The sequence below is a fragment of the Homalodisca vitripennis genome, chromosome 4, assembly GCF_021130785.1.
Source record: "Homalodisca vitripennis isolate AUS2020 chromosome 4, UT_GWSS_2.1, whole genome shotgun sequence".
Taxonomy (NCBI): Eukaryota; Metazoa; Arthropoda; class Insecta; order Hemiptera; family Cicadellidae; genus Homalodisca; species Homalodisca vitripennis.
In genome coordinates, this window is record NC_060210.1 from 170,082,990 (window position 1) to 170,108,420 (window position 25,431).

Genomic DNA, 25,431 nt, shown 5'->3' on the forward strand with positions numbered 1-25,431 from the left:
TTCATCAAAACACAATAGCGATCGTTAACAGCTGCTGTGCTGCTGATAGATGCAAAACTCGACATATTATTTGACCAACGGCATTCCTTGGTGAAATTTAAAATTGCAGTCTTATTACCATTAACGCATGACTATGAACGAGTAAAGAATAAAAATAATCATAGAATTTCGAATGTTTACTTATATAATTGCAACTGCTGGCCAGCTTGGAGATGATTTCCAAGAATTCTCCTTCACATTATATTTCGGATGTAGGTAACCCGCATTGTTGGAGAAATCTCGGACGAGAAACTCGCAAACCCGACTGCAAGTAGTAGGCTAGTATTCGTCAATCGTGAGTGATGGTTGATGTTGACTGTTACAGGCCAAGCAGTGGAAGATCTTTTCGCCGACCTTGCTGACGACCGAAAACTCCTCAAAAACGATCGGAGATCATATACAGCGAGAAACCGGACAAGTCTAAAAAATTAAAATAGTGGTTTATTGGTACTGGTAGATGGCGGGGATGTTGACTGTTACAGATCAGGATGGAGTTGGAAGAGCTCTTCACTGACCTTGCTGACGGCTGAAACCTCCTCAACATGTTCGAAGATAATCTCAGGCGAGGAACTGAGCAGTCCAATAGAAGTAAGCTGTTGTTTAATTTGTACTTGTGAATCGTGAGTGACGGCGATGTTGACTTTTACAGGCCAGGATGGAGGTGGAAGATCTCTTCACTGGCCTTGCTGACGGCTGAAATCTCCACAAGATGTTAGGAGATAATCTCAGGCGAGGAACTGAGCAGTCCAATAGAAGTAAGCTGTGGTTTAATTTGTACTTGTGAATCGTGAGTGACGGCGATGTTGACTTTTACAGGCCAGGATGGAGGTGGAAGATCTCTTTCACTGGCCTTGCTGACGGCTGAAATCTCCACAAGATGTTAGGAGATAATCTCAGGCGAGGAACTGAGCAGTCCAATAGAAGTAAGCTGTGGTTTAATGTGTACTTGTGAATCGTGAGTGACGGCGATGTTGACTTTTACAGGCCAGGATGGAGGTGGAAGATCTCTTCACTGGCCTTGCTGACGGCTGAAATCTCCACAAGATGTTAGGAGATAATCTCAGGCGAGGAACTGAGCAGTCCAATAGAAGTAAGCTGTGGTTTAATGTGTACTTGTGAATCGTGAGTGACGGCGATGTTGACTTTTACAGGCCAGGATGGAGGTGGAAGATCTCTTCACTGACCTTGCTGACGGCCGAAAGCTTCTCAAATTGTTGGAAATAATCTCAGGCGAGAAACTTGGCAAGCCCAACAACGGCAAGATGCGGGTTCACAAAGTGGAGAACGTCAACAAGAGCCTGGCCTTTCTGCACACCAAGGTTAGTGGCATTCCGCTCTCACCACTGCCACCAGCAGTCCTGCCTCAGCATTCTTAAGCAAGACGTGTTAAAATACGTACAGTATATTTGGAATACGTAAAGAATCACGAGTTATTTGTCTTCTCAGATCTCAGAGATGAATTAAATTAAATCTTGGTGAAAATTAATTTTAGTTAAAAATTAGATAATGATTAAGTTAGTTAAAACAGATACCTTACACGACTTTATTGTACTGGCGTCTATATTAGCCATAATGTTACGAAGTAAATTTTGTCAGATATTGCACCTTGAAACCAGTCATTTTAAGCTACTACGTTGATATCATGGAATTCTGTGTTTGTTTGCATGGTATCTTTAATAAGCATGTGTGTGTGTGTTTTTTTTAATACAATTATGATATATTTGTATCGAAAGTGATAAAAATTTACACCACCAGGTAATCACGTAATGAGTGACAAACAAAATGTAGTATGAGAAAGGTGTGAATGGTACAGCATGTATTGTCTTGTACTTGGCAATAATTATATAAACACACGCCTCCAATTTGATCATAGTGAAATCTGTCAGAGTTTATTGGTTGCTTTGCTCTAGACTAGACTGAAGGATGTTTCCGAGTTCAAGTGGCATGATTCCGTGACCACTTCTTATCGATCGTGCTCGTTGAGCGATCGTTGGATGGCTAGATGTTATCTGCACCCTTGACTCTATTTTTTCTTGTGTTTTATAACAAAGTTGTTTACGATTTAAATCCTTATCTGGATAGTTTACTAATCCTGGACAACCTATTTACGTTTTACAGCAACATGAATCCTTCTTGGATTGGCTCAAAATCTACAAAAATATTCTAGTTTTCCTTTTAATCATTGATGCCTTTTTATTTAGATAATCCGATATCTCAGTTGGTGTATGATGTTGGACATGTTTCAATTACAGAATTTAGAATCTTACCTGTCTTGCTAAGGCTCTGTCAACTGTGTGCTCTTTTTGGCAGCTTCAATTCCCCAAATTTATTACTGTTTAAGGAGCGGTGGTTTGGGAAGGGGATAGGTGGAGACTGAAATGTGTACAGAAGAAAGACGTGTTGCAATTTCTTTGATTAAAAATGCCAAAATAAAATAAGAAATAAAAGATAGTAAAAGAATAATTTTTAACTTGAGGTCATTGAACCGATTGAAATGATACATTCATAATATGGAGGTATAGTATTATTATCTTCAATATAGAATATTAAACTGTTATGCTAACCCAGTCAATAGTCATGCGGACAATTAACCTAAGACTCACGTTAAAGACGTTTAATTATTTTTCATCTTATTCATAAATACAAAAGGTGAAATGTCCAGATTCTAAGGTATTTATATCTTAACTTGAATAGAGATTCAAATTTTTTGTTTCTGATGAGAATTGTTTAAACATGAGGAGTAATCAAGAAAGATTGTTCATCTATCAGTTAGCCTGAGACGTCCGTTTACAACTTTATGAAATCCATAAAGCCCTACTCCTAACAATGTATTTCTAAGGTTTTGGACAGTTACAAGTCAGTCTGAATAGATCTAAAGGAGAGTTGTCTTACGGAATAACAATGTAGCGTATTAATTAGGAAGCATTGTTCAGAGTGATGAAATTGTTTCTCGTTCAACCGGATTCTTGTCAGATTAATTCAAGAAAGTCTAGAGCGGAATGTGCCTCATGCTGACCTGCAATCAGTGACCTCAGACTTTGGTGCCTGTTTAGAACCCGAAACAATTGCCGAGAGATTGTGCGGAATTGTTCGATACATTCTAACCATTCTAGAAACGGAGCCTTTATCAGATTTTCACATGAAGGTCAAGATGTAGTCTGGAGTTGACCTTGAACGCGACACGGCTGGCTGTTCTACTGCACCACTACGACCGCGAGCCGGGCCTACATTACCATAACCTACTTACTGCACGTGTGTTCCATACATTCTAACCATTCTAGAAACGGAGCCTTTATCAGATTTTCACATGAAGGTCAAGATGTAGTCTGGAGTTGACCTTGAACGCGACACGGCTGGCTGTTCTACTGCACCACTACGACCGCGAGCCGGGCCTACATTACCATAACCTACTTACTGCACGTGTGTTCCATACATTCTAACCATTCTAGAAACGGAGCCTTTATCAGATTTTCACATGAAGGTCAAGATGTAGTCTGGAGTTGACCTTGAACGCGACACGGCTGGCTGTTCTACTGCACCACTACGACCGCGAGCCGGGCCTACATTACCATAACCTACTTACTGCACGTGTGTTCGCAGACAGCCTCGCCTTTCCTCTCAACAAGCTTTTCAAAATTAATAAAATTGGGATCAAAGTAGGTATTCCAATTATTTGGATTTAGAGAACTAAAGATTCAAAGTTTGTATTTTAAGTATATGCCCTTGGTTCAAAAAGGTTTTAACTTATTTTAACCTTGAGTGAAAGGTATATCTTTGCACGTACATGAAAACTAGAAGAAACTCAATTCACGAACTTGTTCAGACCAACTCGAAAAAAAAAAAACACTTAGCAAATGTATTAACAATAATTAGCACGTAGACTTAGTAAACTGGCACTAATACTGCCAGTTTTATGGAGTGTAAAATAGTTCGGTATCTCGGGGACCAAATAGCTATAAAAGTTTGATTATTGTTCATTGCTGAAACATCAGAGTTGGTGTCAATGTGAATACAAAGGTACAGTACATTACTACTGATTCTTAAAACACCCATAGTATTGTTTATGAAGTTCAATATTGGTAAACGTTTACAATATAATAAATCATTTTGTGTAACGATTTTTATTTTTTTATTTGTGTACAGTAAAAAGCACACACACCAACATGCGCTGGAGATATTTACTATTTGCCTGCCAAGTCGCCGTAACAGTGACCACGGAGAGACAGACTCATGGGTCCACATGTATGTGTGATAATCTCGGAGAACACGTCACCGGTTAGTTGTAAGGCACGAGAGCGCGCTCTGAGCGGAGTGTACATGACCTCACGTTAACATGTCTGAATAGAAGAAGGCTGTGAATCGGCCTCTGTCACTGGCCGATATGATTCCTGACAGATCCTGATAAATTTCTTTCATATGCGAACACTTAAATTCATCAGGGACAATACAAACAATAGTGTGATAGGATCAAGTAAAATATAATTTGGAAGGTAATCAAGTAAAATAAAACTGTTGTTAAAGGGATTCATTCCGATCTTCTGAAAGAAGGATGTCCTTGTATTGGCATTTCTCTTATAAATAACATGGTTAATGCTGGTCATTTTGTGCTAGGTATTATACAATTGGTTAGAAACGTAAAAAAAGTACATCAATAAATACGGGACTTAAGGTTATTTTACTAAAATGTCTTTGTGCAGCTGTTGCCCAGTGCAGTTCTCTGGATAATCCTTAAAGTTGTTTTCTGAAGACAGACATCCTGATAAACAGCGAGACAGTGCAGAATTTCTCAAAACTATAACATTTTACTTTTGACTTTAGAAATATAATTGATGAACCGTTTTCTCGTTGACGATAAGAGACAACTTAGGCGCTGATCCAGAATTGACAAACAGTCGACTATCATCGAGGTCAACACGTCTGACGATTTCAAAGCTTAAATATTATAATATCCATCTCAAAACAACAATTACAGGTTAAGAAATAAAAAAGTGAACTGTTTGCCGCGCCTTACACCGCACATAAAAATGGATCTCTAGATCAAGCCGTACGATAATCCTGTGCTCTTTGGCCTACCACTTCCACTCTACTCGTAGAGGCGTATCACGTATTCTCGAAGGCTACTGAGCTCTCTCATACCTGAGCCAAAACGTGAGCAATGACGAAAGTGCGCACAACGTCGAACTCTTCGTGATATTCGAAGACACGACGTGAAGTTGATACGATTTAGACCACTGATCCAAGATAAAAAAAATGACTACACTTGGGTCAAGAATTGTTGAAGCAACTTTATCCTGTGGTTCTCCTACAATACTGAACCGATATCTCATGGAGATGTATATGATTCATTGACATGATTCTGATAAAGTAAATTCCTAACTACTGATCATTATTAGACGTATTAACAATGAAAATTGTTCTTCTTACCAAATGACCCTCAAAGAGTTGGCTTGGGTTGCTTTGAACGGAATAAAGATGTAGAAATGTGTAGTGGACAAGGTAACACTACAAATCCCAGTTGTCAGATCTTTAGAAACAACGTCAGTACAGGTAGTTGGAGTACAGAATTACTGCACTTTTTGTCAAGGTTTAATATAATTTAGACTTTAAATAAGACTAATTTATATTTTTTTTAGATCTGGAAAACCGTTGGGAAAATATGAATTTTATAAAAGTAAAATTTCTTCGAGAAATATTATATAATTTAAACACGTTTTTGCTTATGTTGTCTCTCTGGGGATAACATTGTTTTGTACACATTTTTAGTTAATTTCAAAACAAAAACAAAAGATGTTTCACATGTTTTGGGTTGTTTCAATGAAGTATTTACTACACAAGTGATATCACGTATAGGTTACTGTACTTATTGTACCTGTTATAAAAATACATTTTGTACATACATTTGTAATTATGTTATTTTAGCAATTAAAGCAATTATTTAGCATATTAAAGGAAAGTAATAAACGTATTTAAAAAGATAATTACAACATAAAAATATATCTCTCGCATCACAGAGCACTCAGAATAAAACTAGGTTTAAAATGCATCTTTAAATCGAATTAATCATAAAAATATACAACTTCTACTAAAATATTCATTATAATATAGAAGTTTAGGCAAGTTAGAATATATAATACATGTTTTATTTTTTGGAGCGTTTTGTTGACATACAGCTAGCTACAAAACGAGTAGAATATTGGAGAAAATATCATTTTGAAATTTACTCATTATCTCATAAATCTAGTACGGATATTTTAAAGCTATAAAACTTCAAAACAACTCTGCAGCAGGCAAGAAACAAAATTTAGAAACGTGTACTGTCTGCATTTATATGTAATCATGACACTAATCATTTGACCAATTTTTAAATGTCAAATGGATAACATAACAATAGTCACATAATAATATTGTGTGGTTTCATCACTATTAGGCCACATCTAAGTAATACTAAAAGGTCCCAAAATGACATAACAAAAAATAAAAATTTAGGAAAAAGGTTTTATTTACTTACTTTTTAGCGATTCTTGACGTATTTTTCTAATAGCGACTGTTGGTGATGTATTTTTTATATTTTATGTTGAACGGGACAAATCATAATGTGGTTATAATGGGTAACCATTGTGAAGTCTAAATACTGAAGAAGTTAATTAATAGTTGGCTGTAATGTTTCGTAGTTTAAAAAGGATGTAAGGAATTTAGGAGAGGGAGTAGGGAGGTAGAAGAGAAATAGCACAAGTTTGGTTGAGACGTGACAGTACAGTGCGGCTCCTAGTGTGTAGAAAGTGTGTGGAATAAATTGAATGAAGGTGGGCAGCGTACGTTGACCCGCGCAGTACGGTACTTCGGCTGAGCAGCAGGCACAGTCTCTGCCGGCCCACCCTGACCTTTCTACCCGGCCTTAGGCCTGTCGTACCTCGCATATTAACACGCTAGCTAGTGTTAACTAGTATTACTCCCTGGCCTATCTTACCTGTACTTACTGCATTGCCACCCTGACATTCTACCCGGCCTTAGGCATTCTCGGTCGTACCTTGCATGTTAACACGCCAGCATCACTCCCTGGCCCATCTTACCTGTACTTACTGCTGAGCCACCCTGACATTTCAACCCGGCCTTAGGCCTTCTCGATCGTACCTTGCATGTTAACACGCTAGCTAGTATTACTCTCTGGCCTATCTTACCTGTACTTACTGCATTGCCACCCTGACAATCTACCCGGCCTTAGGCCTTCTCGGTCGTACCTTGCATGTTAAAACACGCTAGCTAGTAATACTCCCTGGCCCTATCTTACCTGTACTTACTGCATTGCCACCCTGACATTTCTACCCGGCCTTAGGCCTTCTCGATCGTACCTTGCATGTTAACACGCTAGCTACTTCCTGGCCCATCTTACCTGTACTTACTGCATTACCACCCTGACATTCTACCCGGCCTTAGGCTTTCTCGGTCGTACCTTGCATGTTAACACGCTAGCTACTTCCTGGCCCATCTTACCTGTACTTACTGCATTGCCACCCTGACATTCTACCCGGCCTTAGGCCTTCTCGGTCGTACCTTGCATGTTAACACGCTAGCTAGCTACTTCCTGGCCATCTTACCTGTACTTACTGCATTGCCACCCTGACATTCTACCCGGCCTTAGGCCTTCTCGGTTCGTACCTTGCATGTTAACACGCTGGCACCTCCCTGGCCCTATCTTACCTGTACTTACTGCATTGCCACCCTGACATTCTACCCGGCCTTAGGCCTTCTCGGTTGTACCTTGCATGTTAACACGCTAGCATCACTCCCCAGCCCATCGTACCTGTACTTACTGCATTGCCACCCGACATTCTACCCGGCCTTAGGCCTTCTCGGTCGTCCCTTGCATGTTAACACGCTGGCACCTCCCTGGCCCACCTTACCTGTACTTACTGCATTGCCACCCTGACATTCTACCCGGCCTTAGGCCTTCTCGGTCGTACCTTGCATGTTAACACGCTAGCATCACTCCCTAAGCCCATCTTACCTGTACTTACTGCCACCCTAACATTCTACCTAACCTTAGGCGTACCTTGCATGTTAACACGCTAGCATCACTCCCTAGCCCATCTTACCTGTACTTACTGCCACCCTAACATTCTACCTAACCTTACTCTGTCGTACCTTGCATGTTAACACGCTAGCATCACTCCCTAGCCCATCTTACCTGTACTTATTACCACCCTGACATTCTACCCGACCTTAGGCCTTCTCCGTCGTCCATTTACAAGGGTAATTAATTCAACAGCTACCGCATGCTGAAATACTTCCTCCAGACAGAGCTTAGTTTCTTCATATAAGCACTGACGAAAATGAGATAACAATATGTATAGATTTATTTATAATGTCCAATTAAGACACTGTTCTCTTTATTATCAGTGCAACTAACTTCACCATTACCGCAGTAACAAATATTAGCCAAACAAAAAAAATACATATTTATAAAAAAAACTTTGTAGTTTAAAAAATTGTACATGATTATATATAACATTATGAGTTCTGAAAATGTCACACCATTAAATATTTTTCACTTATTATTAACAAAACCTTAGTAGTATTATATTCAGAATGAAAACTTCTTCAGCCCTGATCAAAATATGATAAGTCCCTATAAATGAACAACTTCCACAAACCATTATGTCAGCCTCTCTTCTGTGCAAATTTCATACAAACAAAATATGGTATCTGGTGTAATTGTCCTATTAGTTTAATATAAAGGGCATTAAATGAATTGTCCAAATCAAGAAATAGAAGTTGTACAAAGTTTGTATCGCACATGCACTGTATTGACAACAATGATTGAATTATTAAATAGTAATCAATGTAAGACCAAAGTGAGATTCTGTTGTTAAAAATCACATAACTGAGTACAAGGAAGGCCAATGAAAGTGAAGAGCAAGTGGCTTGAGAAAGCTGCAGTGTTTAGTATTAGTGCAAACTGAGTTTCCCCGCTTTTGTATTCAGTTCCCACAGGTTCTTGCTTTCCCTCGTCCTTTCTCTACACAGTTACCCACCTCATGTCCCGCAAGCATCATACTTCCCTACATGCCAAGTTGTATTATGATACTAGGAATTCAGCTGAATAGATGGGCAAGGGTGCCACAAACTGGAGTATACTACCATGTTTGTGTGCTTAGGGCAGTTATGCTTCATCCTTTCTCTTCATGAATGTTCATCTTTGACGTGTTATCCTAAACGGTGTAAGTTATGGTATTGCAAATTTGTGTGAATATTTATCACGCTAAAACCTAATTTACTGCCAAAAAGTATCAAAAATCTTTATACTACTTTCAAAATGATGGTGTATAACATACAATCAAGAGTCTGGCTATCTCACCTATACAAAATGATAATATTTGAACCACGTCTGACAGATTACTTAATCTTACACAGCAGCCTAGCATCCAATAATGTAATTGTCCTGCACTGGACTCATAGTCATATACTATGACTATAGACACACACACATATATATATATATATATATATATATATATATATATATATATATATATATTCATGTTAATACTCACTAAAACTAATCTTCAACTTGTGAGATCATTGGTAATTACATTAAAAATTGAGATGGAATGAAACCTCTTTGTCATATTTTGTTAACTTGTGAGCTAAAAATAGTTTAAATATTGATGACATTCCAAATATCAGATGACTGAACTATATAATATTGAGAACAAAAAGATCTCAATACATCTATATATTCTATATTAATATATACTGTATTTTGGACATTTGTAATTTTGAGATGGTATATCATTGTTACTGTCCTCTGTTTGTATGAATATTGACACAATTACAATCATGAAGTTGTTTAAATTTACTGTGACTTTAAACTGTTTTAACACATTTACTATCAGAGCTTACTTAACTATCAATACATAGTAGGAAAGATATTTTTCCCTCATTATATCCCATCTTGCAGCACATGCCTTGTTACTAAAAACATATTGTTTGTAAGCTAACCGAATACAAAAGAAATAAATTATATGTTACAATTAATGAAGAGTTATAGTAGACTTTAGTCATACTGTACAAACATTAAATTTAACTTTATAAATTTTTATATTTTTAAGCTGTAATAGTGCCAATCAAGTTACATATTTTTGTATTAAATAAGATTTTATTTAAACACCTGTTACGTAACTTTTATTTATGAGTTGCTATTGTACCCAATTTTAATTTGAGAAATCTAATTTTAAATTAAATGATTTATATTGTTTATACCCTTTACCAAGTTATAAATAAAACTAATTATTGATATAATAAGAACTAACTTTAATTAAAACAATTTCCACATAAGAAATTAAATAATTAAAAATCAAACTTTAATATACTGATGTGATTTTATTTAATACTAGCAGTTACCTGTAGATTCATGTGCAGTTTCACTGGTTTTGTACTTGTATTAGCACTTCTGGTTCGAGTAAACTATATTTCCGATGCCAATGTTGAGTTTGCCTTCTTCCCACAATAAAACAAATTATATTAAAAATTGTAAAACATTATATTGTTAAAAAGTGCATATTTATGATCATTTTAACTTACTCTGGTCAAAGTCTTTTTTGTTCCAAAGCTGATTTTGCCTCTCTCCAAACAAGAAATTATATATATATATATATATATATAATTACTGCTTCAAAGGGAGTCTTCGGTGTAAAATTCTGATCAAATGCTTTTGGACATTTTGTAAGGTACATTTTTTATTTGGTAATTAGTACTTACCTAATCGCTGAAATCTAAAATGGCGTTAAAATTATGGTTACTTATTAGAAAAATTGACTCACTATAAATGTAAACAAATTGAAAATAATAAAAAAAGGTTTACACATAATAAACAGTTTATAACATTTTACAGGCTCATTCAATTAATATTACACAACTTTAGATTCCAAGATAGGATTTGTCGCTACTTTAAAGAGCAGTGAGGTGTAGCCCGGAAGGATTTTCAAAATAAGAATAGGCCTATATTCATCCCAGGAACCGCAATCATGTCCATGTAAAATTTCAGTACAATCAGTTGAGTTGTTTACAGATGAAAACAAAACAAAGGTACTTTTGAATTTATAATATTATTAAGTTAAAAGTATTTGAGTTCAAGTAAATGTTTTCTTTTTGTATTAAACAACTGGTTCAGAACTGTAATTGCTTTAGATCAATAACTTAATAGGGAAAATAATTTATTTTCAGGTGCGGTTGGAAAGCATTGGAGCTCAAGACATTGTAGATGGCAATCCTCGTCTCATTCTTGGTTTAATTTGGACAATCATTCTTAGGTTTCAAATTCAGGAAATTGAAATTGATGTGGTAAGTAAAACAGTATAATAATACTTAACAGTAAATATTATAACATTTTACATTTTTAAGAATTATGAGACATTTTGATAGTTACAAATTTTAAAATATTTATCTTCAAAACTGGTTTACAGATTGAGACAATAAGGAGCTTCTTAATACAAAGTATTAAGAAAGCTGACACACAAATTCAGATTAAGATAATAAGTAGTTGAGCTTGAAAAAATTGTCCATCCATAATGCAAGTTATGGTTTTGTTGACAGGATGAAGAAAATGAGAGCAGTGAGAAGAAATCAGCCAAAGATGCTCTACTGTTGTGGTGTCAACGCAAGACCACTGGATACCCTGGTGTCAGCATTCAAGACTTTACTGGTATGAATTTCACCTCAAATAATCTATTTGATGATATTGCAATTATTAATTTATATAATACAACATTAAACATTAGGAATATAAAGTATTACAATGCTAAATTAAAGTTAAAAAACATACCTTTTCCTTTGAGATGAATTCTTTAAGGAATAGTTTTACAACTGAAAATAGCATTTCATATTAGGTCTACAATCTAACATACAGATTATAATAAAATAGGATTAGTTATATAAAATTGAGTAATTTTAATGAGTTACAAATTGTGTTTCAGGTTCATGGAGAAGTGGACTCGGTTTCAACGCTCTGATCCACGCTCATCGACCAGATCTCATAGACTTCACTGAACTGCAGCCAGCTCGACACATTGAAAACCTTAATAATGCTTTTGACATTGCTAACAATGAACTGGGCATTCCAAGGCTATTAGATGCAGAAGGTACCTTTTCAAACTGACCTTTGTTTTATTTTTTCCAAAAGTGTATCGACTGTAACATTATTATGGTACAGAAAGTACAGAAAAGATGATGACATTTTACAGACTCGGATATTAACTGCAGCTAATATATTTAGTTAAAACCATTTACAGTTTAATTACGGTACTATGGATAGTAAGTAATACTTTTATATAAAAAAATTCAGTGCGCAATGTATTTGCTAATATGTGAATTTAATATTAAAACTTCCAAAATTGTGATTAGTGAATGAAGCAAACAGTGATTTCCTTTCCAATACATAATACTTAATTTCATACCTAATTATTGTCCATTAAATCCCAAAGCAGATTAAAAACAACATAAATACTAGAAACATTGTTTTTACACTGTCTTCTGGTACAAGAGAATATTTAGTAAGTGGAAATATAGAGGATATATTAATGATATATCCTCGTAATATTATTATATTATACTTGTTTAAAGAATAATGAGTTTGCAACCATTACGAAATGTATTTTTAGTTGTTAATCGAATTTGATTATTTATACTTTACATTATTAGCCACAAATATTAACAATACACACTGTGTACAGGAATGATTATATATGTATGTATTGTTTAGTTATCTTCTGCTCAATAAAGTTATAGACCTGTAATGATCGGATAAGAAATCTATTACTACATACAAGGTTTCCTAATTCCACATGTTATCTTGAATGGAGAACAAAATGAATAATGGTCACAGGATAGTATAAATATATGTTGTGTTGTCTTGCGGATGTTAAAAATAGTTGACTTGATGAGAAATATATCATCATGTATGTTACTTCGTACTACTACATGAATGGAGAATGAGATAAAGAGCTGTATCAGGATAGGATTAATTTTAGTTGTGTTGTATTGACACTAGTTAACTTGATTAGAAATCCATCATCACATATGTACTAATAATATCTAGTACATCCTAATTTATTAGTAAATGTCCTACTACTACATGTTAGCCCGAATATGTATAATGAGATGAATAGCTGTCTCAGGATAGCATTAACTTGTGTTGGGTTGTTTTGCAGATGTTGACACAAGCAGACCTGATGAGAAATCTATCATCACGTACGTCGCTTCCTACTACCATACGTTTGCCCGAATGAAGAATGAGATGAAGAGTGGTCGTAGGATAGCAAATGTAAGAAATTTTGTTTGCTGTCACATATATATATATATATATATATATATATATATATATATATATATATATATATATATATATATATATATATATGTATATGAATATATATATATATATATAAATCCACTAGATTAAAAAGTAGAATAAAATTAGATCAGTGTTATAAGAATAGAACCAATATACAACTACAGCTACTTTTAGCTGGAACTGTTTAAAAATAGTAACCCATTAAGCCCTGAGGATTACTTTAATGAGTCAGCCAGGAATCCTGCCACTGATACTGAAGGAAATGCCAGTCTGTCTGAGGCAATAATAAATAGGGAAAATATTGTAAACAAATTCATAATTTTGTTTATTTTTCACTAAAGTGGACTTTTAAATATGTTGCTGAGAATTGTTTATAAATTGTTTAAAACTTCACATGTTTATAAATTGTTTGTAAATGTACCTTTTATTATATCAAATCTGATAAAAATATTCTTTAAATGTTTAGGCATTATTGGGTTAGCACTTTCCAGAGTGGCATATTTAGTTTTGTACATAATAAATGTAGTTATTATTAATGATATAAATAGTTTAGTCTTGCATGTTTACCCAATTTTAAAATATAATAAAGTGTGATATTACACTAAGAAATATTTAAGGGGGAAAAAGATTATCAGTGTTGATCAAACATATGATACTCATAATTCTATTAGTAAACACTGACATATTTGTATCAATATCATTGGATAAGTTGCAGCTAATGTAGGTTACTTAACAAACTAACAACACCAGTTGACAAGTTCACTGTGATGGCTTATTTCCAGACTTTTATTTACCTTCAAATTTTTCAATAATAATGGCAAAAAAACCGTAATCTTTCTTTACGTTAAATGTCTTAAGTCTAATGAGAAAAGTATGTAAGCTTATATGATTTTTCAGTGTCTCTTCAAGTACCCCTAAGGGTATCTTAAAAGTTAATTTTCCTTAAAAATTAAGTAATTGTGTGGCCGACGGGGTACACAATAGTCTGTATTTAATTAAGTGCGGGATCAAATTTAACAAACCACCTAAAAAGGCAAACATTAAAAACGGAAAGGGAGATTCCATAGCAACGTGTACCCCATCGGGCGCACTATGTGCTTTATGAAAGCTCGGTGTGTAGCCAATCGGGTAAATAAACAACTTGCTTCATTATCCACTAAATGTTAATAAAGAAACATAGTTGTACATAGCAGAAGGTTTGAGCAATGATAAAAGAAAGATAAATAAATAGAGATGACATTTGTAATAAAAAGGAATAAAAGGAGTATTTTATAATCCTGAACAACTTTGTTTCAAGTATTATTGACGTCAGACAGTCTAAAAAACTGTAAAAATATAATTTCAGAAGTCTGACATATCAGACATTGGGCATTTTAACTATGTACTCCATATAATAAACATTATTTTAATTGATATTACTCATGTAAATTCGATTCTTTGAGATGTTCTGGAAAGTATTGGTTTCCCAGAAAGTTAATGCACTACATTACCCACAAATTTCCAACCAATGGAACGTCTAAATTTCTTAGTCTGGATCTATAGGAAGTGTAACTCCTGCAGGTCATATTTTGTACAGTTGAAAAAAATCTGCTTTATTTATATACAGAAAATTAAAATATTTAAATTTGTTAATATTTGTAATATGAAGTAAACTATGTTTGAGAGTGTAAGTTATATGAAAAACACTTTTTTCAATGACATTTTGTTTCTGTTCTTCTTTTGTACCAGTTTTTGTTCTATTGTGAAAAGCAACTTACTTTTCACAAACTTCAGTGTGGTGATAAAATGGTGATACAAATTTGGTCTTAAATCTTACCTCCACTTCACTCACTATAGATTCAATCGATTGTAAGTGACAAATATCTGTCTACTAGATAACTAACTGGAGACAAATAACATGGATGTTATTACAGAAGGTTAATTCATGTTTTCCAATGTTTCATACTCTTTTCTAAACTTAGTAAACCAATCGTACTCTTAGAGAATGTGCCATTCTCTAACTAATCTTCAGACTATAGTGTATTTGTCGTAAAGATTTTAAATTGAACAATGTAACGTACTGCATAATTAATTGTGAATGTAGGCTTGTAAACAGGGCTGTACTGGGAGGAAAACAGTCACTGAATTAATTTCTGAACCATTCCTACATAACTCCTACATAATACACCAGGCATAGAAAAAATTTGGTTTAAAATTAACCGAACCTCATATCTGTATGTTTTTATAAATCAGTAGCTGTACAATAATGAATTTTGTGTGATTTCACATTAAAACAGTTTGAATGAAACAATTGGTCTGCAAAGAATCATTTGAAGTACTTTTTGTAAAACATGTTTAATTGTTTTTAATTCAATAAATATTACAAAATTAAATTCAGTACGGACAATTTGTGTTCAGAATCTTAAAATTGAAGTTGCAGATAGCACATACCAACAAAATCTCTTGGTTTGTTTGAAGAGCTTCTTTATGTAGATAACCTAAAGCTCTAATCTGAACAATTTCACATTATTTGAGGCTGGGCTCTAATGATTAACTGTTAACATGTGATAATGCGATAGTTGGATTGGGGTTTAAAAGAGATTAAGACATTAATGACTTGGCTAAAAGGGATAACTTAGAAGTGCTTAGAAGTGAGACTTTCATTATATTTATATTTAACATTAAGTACTGTAGCAAATTTTTATTCTCTGGATCAATTTATTTCCTTTAGCATTCATTCTTCTAGGTGCATTTTTATTTTAAATATTTTTCACAATGACGATGATTATGTTGTCAGATTGTTGGTCAAATGATGGATGCTGACAAGATGAAGGTTCACTACGATCGTCTAACCACAAGATTGCTTGATTGGATTCGTGCTAAAATCATTGAGCTAGAAGACAGGAATTTCCCAAATTCTTTAGAAGGCATTCAGAAAGAACTTCTTAAATTCAAGCAATACCGCACCATTGAAAAACCACCAAAGTAAGTTACACGGTTAAAAAATATGTTATAATAATAACTTTATCAGGATGTGTTACATTGTAAGGCACTAGATGTTATTCTATTTTCTTATAGTACAATTCAATACGAACATTTTGATATATTTGTATACAAAATACAAATAAAAAATAAAAACGTTTAAAATATTTTGTCTGGAATCTAGTAGGATTTCTTTCAATTAATTTGTGTCTGGCATTTCTTATATGTGTCTAATAACATAAGTCAGGTGAAATACTTGTTATTCAAATTTTTGCCCCTGTGGCACATAGTGGGAAAATTCAGATAACATGTAGAGAGCCTTTCCTTATATAAACCTATCAATGTGATATGAAGTCTGGACAAGTTAAGTTAATACCACTTTTGTGTAATGTGTGATTGGTATTAGTTCTCCAAATGTTTATTTAGTATTAACACATCGGCTTCATTGTTAAATTTTATAATCTTTCTCATATTGCAATTTTAGTCATCAGTGACTTATAAAAATTTGAACTTTAGCAACTGATATTTTAGTGTGTCATTGCTAGAGCGCTCTAGGTGAAATTGGTGGAACTACCAGAATGTGTTCTATTAAGGAGCGCTACTTTGTACAGTGTTTATTATTCAACTGTCACGAGTCACCTGTGACTCATGCCCCAAACCGATTATATTCAATTAGATCAATACTGAATTATTGAAAAAACATGACAAATGTAAAGACCTATCCCATAACTTGGAGGCTGAAGCAATAGTGGAGCAGACAATAAGAGAAACTGTAATTGGTGTGAACAACAGAAACAACTGTGTACATCTGAGTCGCAGATAAACTGTGTAAGCAACTGGTTAATTAAAAATAACTGTGTAATAAATAATTATTAATACACTTTTCTCTATTTCAACCTCCAATTAAATCGATAAATGACTGTTAAAAATTTATATTCTGCAGATAAAGTAGATATGGTGTAATCCGGTAGGGTTTTCAACTAAAAGTATACTATGAGTCACCAGTGCAATTGAAATTTTTGAATATATTTATTATTAGAGGAACAAGTTGGATTTTGTTATCTAAATAACACGTTTTATAAAAATTGATGTTGTTCTCCTAATTCACAGAATACAGTTAATCATGTTTTGGTCATTGTTGTAAGATTTTCAGTTTTTCTGGTAGCTTGTGTTTAAAATATAGTCACTTTACTTTGAAAGTTAATATTAAATTTATTCACCTGGTGTTCTATGCGTGTTTTGGCATTCTCTTATGAGTGCTATGAATAGAATTATATTTTTGAATTTTAAAAACTAGAAATCAACCATATAGAATTTTACTACATTCAGAATCATGCTACTTCTAACTTCTAAGACATTCCAATCTCTTTCAGATATAAAGAAAGAAGTGAGATTGAAGCATTATATTTCCACATAAACACACAGCTGAAATCGTTAAACCAGCCAGCGTTTCAACCTCAAGATGGTCAGCTGATCCACGATCTGGAGCGCAACTGGCAGGAATTGGAGCGGTCTGAGCACCGCCGGGAGGTTGCTCTGCGGCAAGAGCTGCTGCGTCAAGAGCGCCTCGAGCAACTGAACTACAAGTTTGAAAGAAAGGTCTGTTGGAATTTTTATTTTTCTGAAGTATTTTTGATAACATTGTTAAGCCTCGGCCATAATATGAGCGGAAAGCGGTAAAGCAGCAAATCAGTTGAGCGGTTGAGGCTACGATACAAGTGATGTTTTTGTGTTTAGTCAGTCATCAAAATGGAGTCTTCAGAAAGTGTAAGACGTGTGATAGGTAGGTTGCACAGGTGGAAAATGTATGGTGTTCACCCAATAAACAGACTTAAAGTTCGGTTAAGTGAATATCATCATCTGTTTGCTAGTTTGGGAAAAGACACAATCTTTTTTTATAGTACATTAGAATATCAATTGGAAGTTTTACTACTTGATAAGATACCTTTTGGCGGCAGCAAGTTAAACTGAGAAACGGCTAGGCGAGTGTTTTGGGTCCGTCATGAATGCACAGCAATGACAGAATGAGCTGAGCGCTGAGGGGCAGGAGAAAATTTAATAATCTGTTGATGGCAACAAGCAGTGGATCAGTTTCACCATGTAGTACCATCCTACTGCTTATGTCTGTCGTGTCTAGTGTAGAGCATTCTCCATAAGTACAATAAAAACATTAAACAACAGTCACTGCTGGGTTGCTCTAACTAATCACCCATCCACCACTGGATGGCCGATGCCTTATAATATTAAATCTTTTAAATATGTTTCACGTGTTATCTCATTAATAATATTATTAAATATTATGATATTAAAAAACGTTTGTATCTTGTAGTTTTTTATTAGCGCAGTAGCAAAATAATGAATTTTGAATGTTAATATTTAATTAATAACAATATTAATATTACCTGGAATATTTGTGACTCTGGTCACTATTCATTATTCTTTTAATAAACTGTTAATAAATAACTACACTACAGAAAGCACTAAAAATAATAACATTCCAATGATGTTTGTTTATACACCTGTCAGAAGTGTAGAGTGTGGTAATAATTGAAGCAACCAAAAAGTTAGTTACATCTATTCCATATAGTTCCAGTCCAAAATAGTTTACCACGGTAGTGGCAGGCAGGTTTCATCGCATGACAGAATGCATACAAAAAACTCCCTGGTTATGCTTTTGGCTGATGGACATTGGCCGAAAAACCACCCAGAAGAGTTAAACCAATGTTTATATACTTATAGATTTGCAAGGTTTCAAATAAATTCATTGTTATGTATGTAGTAATTAGTTTAATTTTTCCTATCATGATTGATTCATTCAATAAAACAATAAAATTGTATATGCATTGTTCATGTAATTACTTGCCAAACTATTTACTCTAGACACGTTGCAAATACATACAATATCCTGAATGTGCAAAGGCTAGACAATTATAATGTTCCATTCATGTTATATCGTTTCAGCTGATATTTCAATCTGTATTAGCCTCTTTAAAAAAACATTTCTGTTCATTGCTTCAAATTGTAGTACAGTAGGTATAACTCGAAATTGCTGTCTTTTTAAGAAACAAACCATCAAGTGCACATGTATGTACAGAATACAAATTATTCATTTGGTTGCAAATGTGGGTTTAAAACTTCTCTGTTCAACTTGATGTTTGAGTAAAGCTAGGAGTTATCTGTCAGAGTACTATGGGAGCAGCACTAACCTTATGACTAATATTTCTGTTACAAACAGTTATATTTCTGTTTATGCAATTTTAACAATTTAATTAGAATAACAATGATAATTTATTTACAAACACATATATCTAATAGTCATTATTTTATGCATAGAGTGTTCTGCGAGAAGGGTACCTCAAAGAGATGATACAAGTGCTGTCTGATCCTCGCTATGGCAGCAGTCTGGCTCAGGTCGATGCCACAGTCAAGAAACACGAGGCTATCAGTGCAGACATATTGGCAAGGGTACGTAGATTTGTTGTACCGTACGTATTACTTTATTTCTTAGTAAATTTTGTAATTTTTATGCTCATGGCATTATATTAAATACTGAGAAACATATTTTACCATAGGAAGAACGTTTCCATGACCTGAAGAACATGTGTGAGGAGTTAGTGCGGGAGAACTACCATGGGTGTGAGCGAGTGCAGACTAAAGAACGGGAGGTGACCCAGCGCTGGCAGGACCTGCTCCAACTGTTGGACCGCCATCGTGTCAACCTTGGGATGCTTTGTACACTCATGTCAATGCTGCGAGAGATAGACACCGTTATGACCACCATCACAGATCTTGAGGTATATCATAGCCTCTGTAGTATTAACAATAGCTTTGAAGGATAATCAGCTCGGTCACTTGCATACTTTACTCATGAACAGATATTATAGTGTTACATGTGGATTCAAATTGACCTAATGGTTTTTAATGTTATAAAGATGTAAAGATTTTATTTTTTGTTTTCAGAAATTACCTAATATTTTTTAATAGCTAATAGTGATTTTTCCGTTATTTAAAACTATATGTATTAGCATTACACTTTTTATTTTCATACAAATTTTAATTATTACTTTTAAAATTTAATTTAATAGAATATATGTTTAGAACAATACTTTTGAAAAACCATGATTTTGTAGCCAAATAGCCATATGTTATATAAAATTTATAATTCAACTTAAATATATTACTTTATAGCTTAGCAATTGTGTTATAACTATTCTCAAACATTGTATTGTGTTGTTTTTAATTAATTGATAAATTTCACTAAGAAAACTGATTGTTTAGAACATCCTGCCAAGTACAGAAATTTTACTTTAAACCACAACTCCAACTAAACTCAAAATTCAACATTTATTCACCAGTATTGTTCTTACCACTCAAAGCAAATATTATTCTCTAACCATTTTACCTCCATTGACTCTATATAGTGCAGAAACTCGGATTTATATAACTTATTGGGGTTTTGATTGTAGGTATTTTAAAAAAAATCAAAAAAAAAAAAAAAATCAAAATTACATAAAGAAATTGAAACAGCATTAAATAATTAGGATATTATTCTTGTTAGTCTATTATTTAACCCATTACCAAGCTTTATGGAACCTTTCTGTGACAAGATTATTACACACATGAAATCCTCAACAGAAGCATAAGGGGAAGAATCGGGATAGCGAAATCGTGAGTTTTCTGCATATCTAAGAAATTAAATCAGGACGGTTGCATTGTCTAAAAGGATACTTTTGGATGTGGGAGTTGACCTTGGAGTCTCGGGTCTGATAGTGATTTTTGCGGTCTAGTGTACAGTTACAGAGTCACTGGTCTGTGGGGGGTTGATGGGAGTGCCCACCTTAAATTAATAGTGGTTTGATTGTACGGAAGTTGATGGGATCAGTGTATTCTTATTTGTCTTTCTTAAAAAAACCATTCAGTTTTTGTCATTTCATGTTTTGCAAGGCATTTATTATCAAATCATGATCATAACAATATTTTTTGAGACTAAAAAACCTTTTAAACCATACAGTACCAAGCCTTGAAAATCCTGTGCTAAAAATAGCATGTGAAAGGGTTAATTAGCAATCCCAACTGTGACCTCAAAATAATAACAAGCAGACAGCTAAAATGGTATTGTAGACCTATTACACGAGTAATTTATTGAGTAAAGAGGTTTGTATTATACAGTAATCATATTATACAGTGATCAATATTTGTGTTTTGAGTTCAAAATATGTTCAAGCAAGGATTATATATAAACATGTTTAATATTTATATATATATATATATATGTATATATCTAAAAGAAAAAAATCTACTTTGTAATTTGAAATCAACAACAATAAAATATTAATGATTAAAACAAATTTCATTAAATAATGTGGTTGTTTTTGCATGCATCATCAAAAAGTGGTGATGGTAAAGGGTTAATAAAAAAAAGTAATAAGGTTCTATATAGAACCATTCATTTTGAAACATTAATAATATTATGTGGTATTGTTATCAAATACAATAATTCCTTGATGTAGAATTTAGTGCCATTCTGTTAGAAGTTACCAATGGGATAAAAAGTTAACTGTTGAAAATAGACAGTGATGTTGTTTGGCAGGTGGACTTCCAGTCTGGTGATGTGGCAGGCTGTGGCCACCTGCTTGGAGTGGAGGAACTGCTACAGAAGCACAGTCTGTTGGAGCTGCAGGTGACTGTGGCGATGGGGGAGAGTGTGCGCAGACTGTCACGTCAAGGCCAGCAGTATGTGGCGGCTGGACACCGGGAGGCCCCGCTCTTAGAGACCCGCCTCCAGCAACTCAACACTGCTTACACCAAGTATTTACTTCTCATTGTCTAAATGTTTAATTTATTGTATAAATACTTTTTGGCTATTTACAGCAATTATTCTAATCAATGACCTAAACCGTTCTTACAATGAATTTGTTCTAAAGCCGGGTCCACACTGAACAAATGTTTGACAAACATGTTTGTTCAAACAGTTTGGCCAAATTTTATTATGTTTGACAAACAATGTTTGCCCGTGGCCAGTGTGGACGCGTCAAGAAACAAAATATTTCCAGGTAGGGGAGAACAGTTGCCGCCATCTTTGTTTGGACTCGATGTTTGCTCTCAGAGCGACAACTGGCAAACTGTGTGTCGTCAGTCTATGCGAGTTCCTAGTCAGAAACAGGTTCTATTGTGGTGTTTTCTGTTAGTGAGTGGCTGCTCTTTGTGTTTCCTATTCGATTGGTAAGTGAAGAACAATGAGTAAGGACTTTTGGACACAAGATAATGTAATTTCGTTAATACAGCTGTACGAATCGCATAGGTTACTTTGGGACACTAACGAACCAAACTATAAAAACAAATACAAGAGGAAAGATTCCTACTCTAGTATAGCTAAAGAGTTAGGTGTAAACAATACCGAAGAAGTTAAGAAAAAAATTGAAAGCCTTTTAGTGCAATTTAGAAGAGAGAAAAAGGCAGTAAGTAATACCAAAGTCAGGAATGGGAACTGCCAACAAGGAAAAAGGCTTGGTGGGGTTTACAATTTTTTCAGTTTTTTTAAGTGACAAAAATGTACCTAGACAAACAGTGTCAAGCAAGACACAGGATGAAGTTTCTGAAGATCTATTGAGTGAAAATGAAGATTTACTTTCATCTGCTGGCCCTTCAAGAACCAGCACACCTTTTTCGTCTGCTAGTCTTTTTTAGTGGCACTTCGAATAGTAGTGTCAGTAGTAAGCCTGTTGCCAAACGAGGAAATAAAAGAAAAACTAGTTGATGAAGCATTTAATATCATAACAACTTGTTTCAAACGAAATGCAAGCAAGAGCCAAAACCAACGAAAGATGAGCATACAGTTTTACGGGGAGTGCGTTGCCAACCGAATAAGAAAAATAAAAAAACCCCATGAGACTCTGCATTGTTAAAAACAAGATAGACAATATACTTTTTGAAGCTGAAATGGAAGAGTACAAGGACGTTTCTGAAAAACCTGAACAAAACAAAACATCTGAACAACCAGGAACTTTTGAGAAACCAGTGGAAGAGGAAGACATCGGAAATATTTCTTCATTGATAGCCTCATCAATGAATACAGTTTCTGGATACTTTGAGGACTTATAACATTTACACTTCTAATCAGTTGTTGCAGTTAATTTTTATTACATTTAATACAATTTAATGATGGTTAACAGTGTTGTATTCAGTATTTGTTAAGAGTGTTGTATTAAGTGTTTGTTCAAGAAAATACAAGTTTTTCAGGATACAATGTGAGTAATATTTATTTGATTTACCTTACAGTTTAGGTTAGATTACAGTTAGGTTTAGTTAAATTATAATTAGGTTATAGTTATGGATTAAGTTATGTATGATTTGTTATATATTTACCTACAGCCTTTTAAGGTAAATGTCCAAATTTCGAAGAACATCTAACTAACATCACTTCCAATTAAAAAAATTCAAACTTTATAAAATAAAAAAGTCAGCTGTAGTTGTTTTATGCCAAAGGAACCAGAGTTCATCCCACACTGCTCATGAGTAGTCATTTTGCCACGGTACACTACCAATGTTGGAGACGAAAAGTAGTTTTGCATATTCTTCTCTCACAGATTTCGCAAAACTCACTGTGTTTTCTTCCTATTCGAGGAAGTGGATAAAATGACTGCAATCCTTTGGTTGTCTTCTCTCCAATCTCCAGGAACAATACTCCCATCTGGAGCTAACGCTGTCTAGGGAACCAGGAGGTGTGTATACATTTGCTGATGATTTGCTTTGAAGCAAAAAGTTATGTAAATGGACACAAGCACATGTAACAAGAGTAGATTTTTCTGGGTCTAGGAGCATTGGCTTTCTCAGTACTCTAAAGACTGAACTGAGAATTCCAAAGGCATTTTCAGAACATCTGCGAGCTCGAGACAAGCGATAGTTGAATATCCTTTTTTGCTTCCCTTTTCCTTGGTGGCCTGGGAACGGTTTCGTTATGTGCTTATGTAAGGCGAATGCATCATCATCTGCCACAATCACATATGGGACAGCAAATAATCTTCCAGGTAAAGCTTCTTCCTCAGGTAGACTTGTTCCATTTTCCAAGATTCTCCACAAACTACAATTTTTAAAAACACCACCGTCAGATATTCGTCCTTTGGCATCCAATGTTCACATAGATAAACGAGTAATTAGAGTCTACAAGTGCCATTAACACAATGCTGTGGTAACTCTTGTAATTGAAAAAAGTAGAGCCACTGTTTTCTGGAGCTTGTATCACAATATGCTTGCCATCTAGAGCACCGATGCATTGGTCAAACTGCCAAGCTCGCTTAAAATCAGTTGCAATCGATTTCCACTCTTCTGGTTTGCTAGGGGTCTTTATACAGTCCTTCAACATACTAACAAGGGCAGAACACACTTCAGGAACGATTTGGGATATGCTTTGCTTTGATACTTTTAAATAAGTACATCAAAGAATGGTAAGAATCACCAGTTGCTAAAAATCGTAAAGTTATAGCCAAACGATCATTCACACTTATCACTTCTCGCCAGTTTGTAATATTTTCTTAGCAACCATGGGTCCTATCATGTTAGCAAGTATTTCAAAATCTGCATTTGACACTCGTGTAAAGTTAGTGAACAAACAGCCAGCTCTCAAGTCAGTATGCAAGTCCTCACCACTATACTCGTACCTCCTTTGCAACAGCTGCCTCTGCCACCATCTTCGAGGTCTAGGTGAGTTGATGAACACTAACGCCGCGGCTATACAAGCATGGCGACGACGACGGGTACAACAAAATTATCGTTCATGTCTGTTCCATTTGATAGCTCAGCACTGACTGTTTTTAGCAAACACTGAAATTTTTGGCCAAACAGTAATTTTTTGTTTGACAAACAATGTTTGACCAAACTTTTTAAAATGTTTGTCCCTGATCACCTCAACGAACATATTTGTAAAACATGTTTGTCAAACATTTGTTCAGTGTGGACCCGGCTTAAAGATCAAAGACGATTCAATCTCTGTGAAATATTAGAATGTCATATTACAATTTGCTCTCAAGGTTTGTTATTGTTCATTTTGGTTATATGGCTATTAAGATAGCAATGTGTTTTTGTAT

General features: G+C 34.5%; 1 protein-coding gene across 1 annotated transcript in view; it reads left to right on the forward strand.

The window, feature by feature from the left end:
- Positions 1-25,431, forward strand: part of LOC124360595 (spectrin beta chain-like) — a 44,333-nt gene that overhangs the window by 11,696 nt on the left and 7,206 nt on the right. Inside the window, exons 2-11 of the mRNA XM_046814341.1 lie at positions 1,191-1,358; positions 11,263-11,379; positions 11,632-11,740; positions 12,012-12,176; positions 13,245-13,357; positions 16,164-16,351; positions 17,722-17,947; positions 19,682-19,813; positions 19,921-20,142; positions 21,939-22,156. Coding sequence (XP_046670297.1) covers positions 1,191-1,358; positions 11,263-11,379; positions 11,632-11,740; positions 12,012-12,176; positions 13,245-13,357; positions 16,164-16,351; positions 17,722-17,947; positions 19,682-19,813; positions 19,921-20,142; positions 21,939-22,156 — 1,658 coding nt within the window. The remainder of the gene's footprint in view (positions 1-1,190; positions 1,359-11,262; positions 11,380-11,631; positions 11,741-12,011; positions 12,177-13,244; positions 13,358-16,163; positions 16,352-17,721; positions 17,948-19,681; positions 19,814-19,920; positions 20,143-21,938; positions 22,157-25,431) is intronic.